At 42.9% G+C, this 13982-nt stretch overlaps 1 protein-coding gene across 4 annotated transcripts in view; it reads left to right on the forward strand.

Moving 5' to 3' along the window:
• Nucleotides 1-13982, forward strand: part of SRPK2 (SRSF protein kinase 2) — an 85655-nt gene that overhangs the window by 20023 nt on the left and 51650 nt on the right. For all 4 annotated transcript variants that reach the window (XM_068130423.2, XM_068130424.2, XM_078786519.1 and 1 more), the window contains 3 exons: nt 6887-6974; nt 12902-12989; nt 13202-13308. In XM_068130423.2, the coding sequence (XP_067986524.1) occupies nt 6887-6974; nt 12902-12989; nt 13202-13308 (283 nt within the window). The remainder of the gene's footprint in view (nt 1-6886; nt 6975-12901; nt 12990-13201; nt 13309-13982) is intronic.

The raw sequence follows: 13982 nt of genomic DNA on the forward strand, positions 1-13982 counted from the left end.
TCCGGACTTCCGGTCCCTCAGGCGACGAGGCTTGCTTCGAGCTCTCCACGGCATCGAAGTTTGAGTGTTTTCCCATTCGTGTCTTTGTCGGGTTTCCGCTGGTTGTTTTGTTGTGTGTGTGTTGTTGTGTGTTTCTGTTTAGTTTTGGTTTTGTGGTTGTTGCGGATTTGTGTGTGATTGGTCGTTTTTTATTCGCGCGTTGTGCGCGGCCTGGTCTTTCCGGGCTCCCTTCCCCCCGTCGGTGTTTTGTGAGTGTAAGTTCTTTCCTTCACAGTATTTGCTTGTTTCTTTGATTTTCTTTTCTTCCCCCTGCCTCTCGCGGGCATCTTACCCTTTGTCCGGCGTTTTTAAAAACAGGACAAACGGATAGACAAAGAATTCTATATTGATTCTTTCTCTCCTCCCGGACACGTACTTGTTCGCTTTCCTCCTCGTCTCGACTTGTGCTGTGCCCCGCCCCCTGTATCTCGTTTTTCTTCCGCCTCTGCTCCTGGAATATGTTTAAACCGCAACCGTGATGCTGATGCTGCCCTCCCCCCCCCCCCCCCCCCCCAAAATTTCCATGTTTTAAACGTTTCCCAGTGTGTACCCTGGTCAGAATAGGGACACCGTATCCCTGCGTGTTGTAAGAGACGATGAAGAGGGTTGGCGTCAGGAACGGCATCCGGCCATAAAAACATTGCCTCAAAAAGAGAACCATGACAATTACAACTACATATGGGCAGGGTACAGCCCGAAGTGGAGATCGGTTTCTGAGGTTTGGGACATGGAATGTAGGGACAATGACAGGGAGATCAGGAGAAGTGGTGGAAGTATTGGTCAGAAGAAGAGTGGACATATGTTGTGTGCAGGAGACGAGATGGAAGGGAAGTGGTGTGAGAATGGTGAAGGGTAGGCAGGGACAGAAATACAAGTTTGTGTGGCAAGGGTGCCCGGAGGGCGTGAATGGTGTTGGTGTCCTGTTTTCTGAGGAGTTTGTAGACAGTGTGGTGAGTGTGACTAGAGTGAGTGATAGGTTGATGATGGTGAAAATGATGATTGGAAAGCTCTTGGTGAACGTCATCTCGGGATATGCTCCGCAGGTTGGTCGAAGCGATGAAGAGAAGGACAAGTTCTGGTGTGCGATAGAGAAGCTGATGGAAAACGTGAAAGATGAGGAAGTTGTTGTGGTGGGAGGAGACCTGAATGGACATGTGGGAAGGAGTATGGATGGTTTTGAGGGAGTTCATGGGGGTTACGGATATGGTGTGAGAAATGGAGAAGGTGAAAGGATTTTGGAGTTTGCTGATGGAGCTGATTTGTTGATTTGTAATACTCAGTTCCAGAAAGAGGATAATAAGCTTGTTACAGACACGTCAGGTGGGTCGACGACAACCGTTGACTACCTGATGGTGCGTAGGCGAGATAGGGGGCACCTCCGGGACACAAACCATGGGTTTGTGTCCCGGAGGGCACCATGGGTTTGTTGATCTGGAGAAAGCATTCGATAGGGTTCCACGCAAAGTATTGACATGGGCATTGAGGAAGTTAGGAGTGAAGGAATGGTTGATCAGAGTAGTGATGGCAATGTACAAAAGAGCGCGCACAGCTGTAAGGACGAAGGACGGGAACAGTGGTGAGTTTGAGGTGAAGGTGGGAGTGCATCAGGGGTCGGTACTAAGTCCACTACTATTTGTAGCTGTGATGGAGGTGCTGGCTCAGAACGTAAAGGAGGGTTTACCGTGGGAGTTGTTGTATGCAGATGATCTGGTGTTGATTGCAGAAAGTATGGATGGACTGAAGGAAAAGATGAACAAGTGGAAGGAATGTATGGAGACAAAAGGTCTGAAGGTGAATATCGGAAAGACGAAGGTGATGGCAAGTGGTAAAGCATGTGGTGAGGTGGAAAGAACTGGGAAGTGGTCGTGTGCTGTGTGCAGGAAGGGTGTCGGAGTGAACTCCATTCAATGTACAATGTGTGCAGAGTGGGTTCATCAAAAATGTAGTGGTCTGAGAGGGTCATTTACCAGTGTGGCAGCTACATTCAAATGTAAGGTGTGCACAGAGGGAGCTGCAGATGGAGGAAATGTTGAGTTGGATCATGGAGACGGCGTGAAGCTGGAAGGTGTGAAAACATTTTGCTACCTCGGAGACATGCTGAATGGAGAAGGTGGATCAGACTCGGCAACGGTTGCTCGAGTGAGATGTGCATGGAAGAAGTTTCGGGAACTGAGTGGCGTGCTGATGAGGAGGAGAGTGTCGCTGAAGCTGAAGTGAAAGGTGTATGCTGCATGTGTGAGAAGTGTTATGATTTATGGGAGCGAGACGTGGGTAATGAACGTAGAGCAGCAACGAAGTCTGGAAAGGGTGGAAATGTGAATGGTTCGATGGATGTGCGGCGTATCGTTGAGAGAGAGAAAGACAAATGATGAATTGCGAAAGATGATGGGAATATTGCCTGTGATTGATGCTGTGAAGAGGAACAGGTTGAGATGGTTTGGTCATGTGTTGAGGAAGGATGAAAGTGACTGGTTGAGAAGAGTGATGGAAATTAATGTAGAAGGAAATAGAGGACGGGGAAGACCGAGAAAGACTTGGCTAAAGATGGTGGAAGAAGAAATGCCGGCAAGGGGGTTAACAAGGAGAGATGCAGAAAATAGGGCAAAATGGAGAAGATTGTCATGGGGACCGCAAGGCTAACCCCCGCTCTAGCAGGGAAAATGGCCTTAAAATGCATGTTGTTGTTGTTGTTCCGGACAGTCGAATGAATGAATGAATGAATGATCGTTTTGAGGCCATTTTTTCCCCGCTAGAGCGGGGGTTAGCCTTGCGGGCCCCATGACCTCATGGTTCCCTTTTTGAGGCAGTTTTTTATGGCCGGATGCCCTTCCTGACGCCAACACTTAGTCGCCTCTTACAACGCGCAGGGATACGGTGTACCTATTCTAAACCGGGGTACACACCGGGATCATTCATCCCAGCAAGCTGGTACTCAATTTGCCGACCTCGGAAGGATGACAGGCTGAGTCAACCCCCCTGGTGTTAATTCAGCGATCGACCAGGATTAGAACTCAGGATCCTCAGATCCCAAGCCAGCACCCTAACCGCTAAGCCAACACCAGGCTTGTCGAATGATTGATTTCAAATTGTTTGGAGATCTTTTTAAATCCCTTCCCAGACTCGTAGGCATCTATAACCTTCTTTCTGAAGGCCTCAGAGAGCTCTTTTGATCGAGGCATGGTGATGCTGCACACTTCAACAACAAAGAGCAAACCAAACTAAATGTCTGAGGTTTAAATAAGACAGGTTCCTCGAAGATCCTCTCTAACGATGTTCTAATCATTTGCACCTGAGCTGGTGCACCTGATTCTAATTTTAGGTATTTGAAGTAGTTATTAATGTAGGGGTGTACTTTCTTTTTCCACATGCGAAATTTGCATTTATGTTTATTTAAATTATACAATGGACTACAAAATGTAAATGTTTCCTGATATTTGTTATATTATATCACCTTTATCTATCAATATTGTTGAAATGAAGATCAAATCGCTGTGTGTTGAAATATGTTGAAAAAGTCAAAACTTTACATGGGGTGTACTTACTTTTTCACGTGACTGTATATCTTTACAATTTAATTTGAACGCAAGTTTCCTAAAAAAAAGTCATGTACTCGTTTTAATTTATAAACAACAATGATCGCATTGTGGTCACAACTTGCGACAAATTCTGGGCCAATTTGGAAATGTGCATTTAAAGCGCTCTTAAAAGATGAACTGCGTAACTGGGAAACACACATTTAATGCGCTATTAAAAAATTAACTCGACACCTCTAATCCATGACACCCTCCGCCACGGTTATATCAGAAGGAGCTGATTCGTCAAACGGTCAAGTATAGTTTTAACCTGAATATGCGGCCGTCCAAAAATTACGTCACACTTTTTTTAGGGAGCTGCGTACTGTGCGTGTTGACAGGCTTGATTAAATCTTGGTAATCATTATTTGACACATGATTAGATTTTTTGGGATCCCTCATCATGAGTAACACTCGACCAAAACAAAGCCAATGGAAATCTGACGCAATAAACCCGGGCAATGTATGATCAGCAGAGGCCTACAAGCCCGATTTATTCGGCCCACCAGAAAACCAAGATGGCGGCCATATAATTTTTTTGACTTTGGCAGAGGCATAAAAACACCTGCAAATACTCCTTGCTAGGAAGTAGGAGCCAGGATTTTATTGTTGTTGCCATACAGTTTTCTTATTTGATTTCCCAGACTATAGTCAACCTACATACAGGTAGGAACCTGCTACACAGACCTACCATCTCTCCATTCAACATGGATCTGTTTTTTGTTTTCAAGGATTTTGCCACAATTATTCATGTGATCAGTGTGGAAATTCACCTCGATCATTGTCAGGTCTCACATAAAATTGAATCCAAACGCCAACCTGGTAACTACATTGTTGTAGGAACTGTTTCAGAAGCTCCATTGTCACGTTTTATTCCGAAACTCCATTAGCCCCATGGATCTCTGTTGAACAAACAGTAGGTATGCACGATAGACTTGTGTGTATCTTATATTTATACAATCATGTAGACACCCTGCTACGACGTGTCTACAGAAAGTGCATTGTTCAGCGAGGAGAGCGATGACAAACATAAACAGCCAATTTTTAGTTTGGCTTCTTCCGGCTATTTTCTTACTTTCTCCTTGAAGTTGCTCACTGTTGGCGGTGATTCCTTCAGCACCATCTCGCCTGGACCATTTCAAAGCATAGTCTTTCACTCCTGCCAACTATTCTCTGGCCGGCACCAAATTACCGGCGTTTTTGGTACATAAATGGATCAACCTTGTGGTAACTTCTGGCAATTTGCTTGACACGCCTCCCATCAAAGTCGCCATCCTCTAACGAGCAGACAAAAATAGCATCACGTCATATGTAGCTGATTTGAAGGCTCGGTTGTGTGCACCGGAGAACGTCTCTATAAAAACTAGTGCGATTTTCAAAGAGTGCCGAAGGTTAACGCCAATAAATTTGCTTTTGAAATGAAATCTCGAATGTGAAACTACTTTTTCATTCTGAGCATAGCCTATGGCTTAGAAAAAACTAAATTTCAAGTAGAGGCTCGAATGGTGCAACGAGCTTGAAAGAAACAACCATTCGGCTTATGGCCTACCAGGCCCGTGACCCCTATCGGCTCAAAATTATTTTAACTGTCAATTTGGTAGTTTTACAATGAAGGGGAAATTTGCCTTTGCATTGCGGTGAGCACCAAAATACACACACACACACACACACACACACACACACACACACACACACACACACACACACACACACACACACACACACACACACACACACACACACACACACACACACACACACACACACACACACACACACACACACACACACACACACACACACACACACACACACACACACACACACACACTTTCCCTGCTACATTGCACATGCATCTTTTCAATTTTTTTTTTTTTTTTTTTTTTTTTTGTATACTGAATCGAGGCTCGTGAAAGAGCTGACATTTACTTCACAAACAAATCAACCAGACAAACAAAATATATAAAAAGAGGGAGCGGAAGACAAGAGAAGGGAAAGCACACAAACACTTCAATATTTCATGGACTGGTGTTTGTGTATTTGTTTTGTCTCACTACTCCTACACTTCTGGGCATTAGAACTACTACTACCAGACTTTCTACATAGGATCAGCATGACTCCAATTAGTGTATATGAGTATATGTGGTATTATGTGCAGATCAGTGACAAAAAAACCTCAATTTAATCCATTTTAAATTGAGGCTGTAACACAACAATGTGAAAAAAAAGTCAATGGGTGTGAATACTTGCTGAAGGCACTGCACATTTACATTTTGGGATTCTGTTAACGAGGTGGGAAAAACTGGTGTCATGAGTGGAGCTAGAGGGATGTGTGAAGAGGAATGGGGGAAGTGGTTTGTAAGGTGAATATAAGTTTGTAAGTTGTTTGTAAGTTTTGTAAGGTGAATGGTTGTGACGGGGGATGGGAGGAGCGGGAGCGTATGAGTTTGGATGGTTGTGGGAGGGAGAACCAGACATCATTGCATTTAGCAGCTGTTGCATGCAAATATTTGCTACGCAGGCGGTTCCTTTTCTGGGCATTGCCATCTTCACTGTACGAACTGCGTCAAGCTCTGGACGAAAGGCTTGCCTGTTAAAGGTCGTGCTTGTACATGCATGATTGGTCAAGTTTTGAGACACATTTTACCAGTCGGGGAGGATGACTAAGTGATGTACAAAAACAAAATTGACCGGAGAGTTGAAACAGAGCAGATGACTGGAAAGGAGGAGGAGGAGGAGGAAGAAGGTGGAATAACTAAGAAGGAAGAAAATTCAACACAGAAGACAGCCAAAGGCAGGACAACAATTTCAAAGCAGGAATTTGAAAGTAAACGGAATGCACATGTACGTGGCTGTACACACCAACCATTAGTTTTAATGAGCTGTTTGTCCTTGTCAGGACTGCCCACCAAGTAAAAAATAGCACAGAACATTGATATTTCATTGGCATCATTTAACCCACCTGATACTGAGTATAATATGTAGCACTCGCTTGACACTACATTGACTCACTCAGGACCCATTTATCCAAACTTTTGCTTCATAGTTAAGTGAAAAACCTTGAGGGGAAAACTTGTTGACTCTCCCTCATACTTGTTATACATTATTCCCACTTTTACTTCATATTTATTTATGTGAAAGATGCATCCTTACTGTTTTATTTGGAATTCTAATGATGCTCTGTCCATCTTTTATTATTGCTTTTTATCACTTTATTTTCTGTTCTTCACATGCTCCCATTCTCTTTTCCTTTTTTTTTTTTTCTCACGTGGCAGAGGGAAGCGGTTTGTGGCACTTAAAGTGGTGAAGAGTGCTCCCCATTACACAGAGACAGCAGTGGATGAGATAAAACTACTGAAATCCGTGAGTTTGTCTGATGTTAAAACAGCGGCAGATGGAAGGGTGCACTGCATTGTGCTGATGATCCCCAGCCAGGGTGAAATGTGATCACAACTGTATTACCTCTGTATGTAAGCCTCCATTAAGGCTTCAAAAAAAAAGTTGCTACGGCCCCCTTGGAGTCTCATTGAGCTCATTGTGATGGTGATATCCTGATGATGCTTAAGGTTGGAGAACTGACATTTTGATATATTTACTCCCAACTAGCAAAGGTGCCCGGCGTTGCCTGGTAACGCAGAGTCGCTTCATGATGGGAATATGAAGAGGGGGGAGGGGAGAGAGAGAGAGGATGGGAGGGGAAGGATGGTGGTGGGAAGGGGAGGAGGGTAAAGGGTGAGAGAGAGGGGAGGGGGGAGAGAAAGAAGGTAGGGAGAAAGGAAAGGGAGAAGGGGTGGGGGAAGAGTGAAGCCTCATCACATGTTGCTATACTATACACTACGGGAGGGAGGTGTGGTCCGAGGAGGGGGGTGGAAGCGAGGGAAAGAGAGGGGGAGGGATAGGGGGAGGAGATAGAGAGAGATCGGGGAGAAACATATTTTATAAAACCCCACTTTTGATTCCCCCCCAACCTGTTTTCCGTCACCTTCAACTTGCCACGTATGCATTGTTAATCCAATGTGTGTGAACACCATGGAACTGGCACCGCAGGTCTCTCTCACAATACCACCCGTCACTAGCAAATTCCACCCGCCGCTTCACTGAATATGGAGAAGGAGGAATCTTCTTCGTATATCTTAAAAGTTTTATGGCATTTTCAGAGCTGTGAGAGCTCTATATTACGCCATGCACCAAGACATAACGGCGGTGAATGAAGGAGCCTTTAGATAATCTAAAGCTGGGTTTCTCTGTGATGCTTGCCGACTTTGCAGAAGAATTATCAGAAGCAGACGTTCTCCATAGCATTTTCAGAGTTTGAATAAAAGGTTTCTCGTTGAGTTTGAAAAAGATCTGGGTAGTGTACACTACCGGTCAAAAGTTTTAGAACACCTCAATTTATGTCAGTTTTTATTGAAATTTAAGCAATTCAAGTCCAGTGAATAACCTGAAATGGTACAAAGGTAAGCAGTAAACTGCTCGAGGTTAAAAAAAAATGTTTAGGTTGGCAAAAACTGGAAAATAAAGCCAACGTGTCAGTGAGTACAGTTTCCTACACCATCAAAAGGCACTTGGAAACGGGAGGAAACTCTGACAGGAAGAGGTCTGGCAGACCCAAAGCCATAACAGAATCAGAAGACAAGTTTCTGAGAGTCAACAGCTTGCGTGATAGGCGGCTCACAGGACAACAGCTTCAAGCACAGCTTAACACTGGTCAAAGTAAGCAAGTCTCAGTTTCAACTGTGAAGAGAAAGCTTCGAGCTGCAGGTTTGACAGGTCGAGTGGCAGTAAGAAAGCCATTGCTGAGATGGCAAAATAAGAAAAAGAGGCTTGCCTGGGCCATGAAGCACTGCCAGTAGACTACTGAAGACTGGAAGAAGGTCTTATGGACCAATGAATCAAAATTTGAAATCTTTGGTTCATCACGCAGGGTTTTTGTATGCCGTCGAGTAGGCGAAAGGATGGTTCCTCAGTGTGTGACACCAACTGTCAAACATAGAGGAGGAATCTTGATGGTCTGGGGCTCTTTTGCTGGATCCAGAGTCAGCGACTTGTACAGAGTGACTGGCACCCTGAACCAAAAGGGCTACCACCGCATTTTGCAGCGCCATGCAATACCCTCTGGTATACGCCTCGTTGGTCAGGGGTTCATCCTACAGCAAGATAATGACCCTAAAGACACCTCCAGGCTATGTCAAAACTACCTTCGAGGAAAAGAACAAGACGGTAGGCTTCAAATCATGGAATGGCCAGCACAGTCTCCAGACTTAAACCCAATGGAGCTGGTTTGGGATGAACTGGACAGAAGGGTGAAAGCAAAGCAACCTACAAGTGCAACACATTTGTGGGAAGTTCTGCAACAGTGTTGGGAAGAACTTCCCGAACAATATTTGATTTCCATTGCAGAAAGAATGCCACGAGTGTTTTCGGCTGTTCTATCTGCAAAAGGTGGGTGGAACCCTGGTGTTGGGCTAGCGGCTAGGGTGCCGGCTTAGGATCCTGGGTTCGAATCCCGGTCGATCGCTGAATTAACGCCAGGGGGGTTGACTCAGCCTGTCATCATTCCGAGGTCAGCTAATTGAGAACCAGTTCACTGGTAAATCCCTGTTTGTCGTAAAAGGCGACAAAAAGGGTTGGCGGCAGGAAGGGCATCCGGCCATAAAACATTGCTTCAAAAAGGGGACCGAAAAACAACAACAACCACGGTCCCCGAAAAAGGCCAACCCCCGCTTTGCGGGGAAAAATGGCCTCTAAAGGTGGTTTTTTATCTGCAAAAGGTGGCTACTTTGCCAAGTCAAAAATTTAAATTAAATTTTGTTAAACAAAATGATTATATAATAATAATAATAATAATGCATTTATTTTGTATAGCGCTTTTCCAGAAGCCCAAAGGCGCTTTGACAGAGTGGAAAACATAATGCATAATGCATAACAATACAAAACTGGGTTTATCATTATATGATTTCTTTTTTATCTCCAATTGTTTATTTGTTCTATGCTTAATTTCAGAGTACATTGAGACATTAAACTGCGTAAATTTCAATACAAACTGGAAAAATTGAGGTGTTCTAAATCTTTTGACCGGTCGTGTATGTTGCCAAAAATGCAGGGAATAACAAAAGTTGTTTTTTATGTTAATGTTTCGGCAATCTGATTAGTAGCTGAGTTTCTTCATCATGCTGTGATGAGGAAGAAGAACAATTGCTAATGCTTTGTTCATGCTGTTTCTCTGTATTCTGTTTGTTTACAATCACGATAATGAAATTATGAAAAATTGGAATAAAGTTGAAGTAATTTGCAACGTGAAAACACCCTATCCTATGAAGGTGTGATTTAAGATGACAGTGCAGATTGAGAGTAGCCACATAGTAGCTCTTTGGCTGTGCTACAGTAAGACAAAAGACTTGGTTGTTTTGCAGGTGACTTTGTTGTACAAAGATTGCGATAATTTCCATAATAGGACTCCATCTTATGTCTTGCTTTGCGCCTTTGGGAGGCACGCACCCTAACTTGCAAATTCAACGAGATGTTTTCTGGTCGTGTCATAAGCCAATGGGCACAATGTATGCTGATTAATCTGACAGATATTTTGGTCTCCACAAAGATTCATTTTTGTCGGCTTTACATTGCTTCCCATGGTGATTAGCATACCTCGATCAACATCCTTTTGACTTGATCCATTGTTCTACCTGTCTGCCAACACAGGTCGACACTAGCCTTCACGAGCAAGACTAGTTCTTCATGCTGCAATATTTATTCAAATGGAAGTTTGACAGCAAATGCTCTCAGTTATGGCTGCATCCTTTTATGTACATTTGGAAAATGTGACTGGTGCACTCAATCAGACCGTACAACACATCTTACTGTAATGCTCAACAAGACGCTTCATGAGTAATTCACGAGGCTACTCCTGAATCCGTTGAATGGTTATCTGTACTTGATATTAGATTCCAATTTATTATTCACCCAAGCCATATGAAAGAAGATTTAAAATGAATGAGATAAATTATTTTAGAAAAATATATTAATTATTTTTTAAAAAGAAGGTTTTAATTCACTGTCTTGCTATGTGAAAGGGGTTGTCTAAACAACTAGATGGTATTCATAGAAAACTTAACCTGTGCAGTCACCTTGGTGTGAGCCAACTCTTCTGTTTTTGAAGGGTATTTTCTTTGATCCAATATGGCTGCCAGACCGCATGAGCGATGACATCATACATTTATATTCTCTAATATAATTGTTGCGTAGATCAGCTCAATAAATTTCAAACTGATCAGACTAAGCGTTGACCCTGTCGAATTATGATGTCATAATTTGGCACCAATGGCATCATCAACTCATCAACATCAATGCGGAGTTCTTTACAATGAGCCACATGTCAATTTTTCCATGGAGCGGTTTCCGAGGTATAGAGATGCAACGGTTTTCGGTTTTTCAAGATTGCGCCTGTACGACGTGACCTATGACGTTATAATTATCATTAAAATATTCTACAGGAGGAAGTTCTCCAACGGTGAAAATTCCAGGTCCATCAGTCCAACAGTTGCAGAGAAAAAAAATTCATACTGATCGGATGAAACATGATACTGGCCGAATTATGACCTCATAACGAAGGCACCGATGCCATCAATATCTTATTCCCCATGGGGAGTACTTAACAATGAGCCATGTTTCACTTTTTCCATGGAGTGGTTTTAGAGATGTCGAGGTGCAAAGTTTTTCCAAGATGGTGCACGTACCACGTGATTTATGACGTCATAATTATCAATAGCATTCTACAGGTGGAGGCGCTCCTATGGTAAAATTTCGTGTAAATTAGCCCAATGGTTGCCGAGGAAATGGATTTTAAAAATGCAGACACATACGTACGCCACACGTGCACGTATGCAACCGATCGCCTAACCCTGCTTTTCGCTTCCCGAGCGCAGGGTGAAAAGTATGAGAAGTACTGTTCTAATTAATCTAATGGTATACTATTATCTCATAATGAATGAATGAATGAATGAATGATCGTTTTAAGGCCATTTTCCCCGCTAGAGCAGGGGTTAGCCTTGCGGGCCCCATGACAATCATGGTTCCCTGTTTGAGGCAATGTTTTTATGGCCGGATGCCCTTCCTGGCGCCAACCCTTAGTCGCCTCTTACGATGCGCAGGGATACGGCGTACCTATTCTAACCGGGGTACACGCCGGGATCATTCATCCCAGCAAGCTGGTACTCAATTTGCCGACCTCGGAAAGATGACAGGCTGAGTCAACCCCCCTGGTGTTCATTTAGCGATGACCCGGATTCGAACCCAGGATCCCAAGCCGGCACCCTAACCGCTAAGCCAACACCAGGCTTTATTATTTATAAACAGCAAATTAAGTCACCAGTTAATTTATAAAGTCACCAGAGCCATATTATGATTTTGGGTTGTCTGTCTATAAGTTTTCTTTACCGTGATAACTTGAGAACGGCTGAAGGGATCTTAGTCAAACTTGGTGCAGGTATGTATAATGAGGTAAAGATGAACTGATTAGATTTTGGGGTCACGAGGTCAAAGGTCAGAGGTCATGTTAGATAAAAATCCTGTTACCACGATAACTTGTGAACCAGTGATGAGATTGTGGGGGGAAGGGGAATGAGGGGATGTGAGAAGTGACAATTGTGCAACGATTAAGAATGATATTTAGAGTGAAAAGAAACACAGGGGTTTGGGCAACAAAGAGCTTCCTACACATCAAATCTTGGTCATTGCTAACTGGAGTTACAAAACACTTGCACAAATCTTCATTATGAGATAACTAATTAATACTTAACTTTTAAGTCATTTTCATGTCACTATTTTTATTTTTTTGTTGCTGTAAACTGACCAGTATGCTACTCAAAAGTAGCATATTGCTTCAATTAGAATATCTTTATTATTACCCTCGCCAGAGGAGGGGGTATTGCATTTGGGTCCGTTTGTCTGTCTGTCTGTCTGTCTGAACATATAATGTGCCAAGGTGGACTTAAATTTTTACACGTTATCTTTTTTTTTCAATCGATTACAGTATGTACAATTAGAATACGAGTATGTCTATAAAGTATGTATGGTACAATTAGAATGCGAGTATGTCTATAAAGTATGTACGGTACAATTAGAATGCGAGCAAGTCTAAACTATGTGCTCTAAAACTACAAAAGACAAGTCCTGGCGAGGGTCTGCAATCTCTTTCTAGTTATTATTCAAATAGTCCTTTAATTAATTAACAATTTTTGGCTTTGTCTGTTGGTTTTGTGGTCGATTCCTGAGCCATTGTTTCTGTCCAGCAGGTAAGGGACAGCGATCCACAGGACAGCAATCGTGAGAAACTGGTGCAATTAATCGATGACTTCAAAGTCTCAGGAGTCAATGGTCATCGTATCCTTTGCCTTTTACCCACCAGTGTTTGAAATGATAATTTGCTGCATAATTGTAGATTAAATAATTATCTTGTAATAAATGTGCCACCACCCTCTTTTTAGAGCTCCTGCCTCTCTCCTGAGGATGGTAGTCTTTTATTTTCTTAAATATTATTAATTCAAATGCTGCTTAATTGTTGTTTTGAAACCTTGACTTGTATGGGGATCCAGATGTCTGCATGGTGTTTGAGGTGCTGGGCCATCAGCTTCTTAAATGGATCATAAAATCCAACTACAAGGGTCTTCCTCTTTCTTGTGTGAAAGTGATCATCAAGCAGGTTGGAGTTTGGGAATTACCAAGGCAGGAGGGTAGTTTTGTTTAGCTTCGTATTTCATTTTTTATTTCGAGTTGTTGCTGAAATATTCCATTATATTAACGGGGTTTAGCGGTTGATGGGATTAGTTGGATGAGTGGTGATTATGAGGCGACGTGAGTGAGAGAGGTCGGTCAATGGGGAGGTAGGGGGTTTGCTCCTAAGGAGTTGTGTTCAAGCAGCATTTCAGATTGATTATTGGACACGAGTTTCCTTCTTAATAGCATTATTGGCAAGACAAAAATATATTTTATAAAATCTGCGCTCAGGCTCATATGGTGTTTGATTTGACATTATAGGTTTCTAATGAGGAAGCTTTTTCAGGTTTTCAACTGGGGGGAAAAAGTTAAAGTAGTGGGATTTCAAGAAAAAATATAGCAGTCCACTAAAGCGATACCTCTGGTACATACAGGTACTGGGAAAAAGAATGGAAATACCTGGGTAAATGAGGGACACGAAGTACGAAAGCAACAGCTTTCACACAGGTGTGGCCGACATGTTGATTAAGCAAATAGCATCCCAGCATGCTTAGGCTCATGTATAAAAAGGCTGCACAGGCCTGGTTGCCTATAATTATGGCTAGCATGGCCCGTAAGAGGAAATCTCAGTGACTTTGAAAGAGGGGTGATTGTTGGAGC

Source organism: Myxine glutinosa, chromosome 11, assembly GCF_964187855.1.
Source record: "Myxine glutinosa chromosome 11, kmMyxGlut1.1, whole genome shotgun sequence".
In the NCBI taxonomy this organism is placed as follows: Eukaryota; Metazoa; Chordata; class Myxini; order Myxiniformes; family Myxinidae; genus Myxine; species Myxine glutinosa.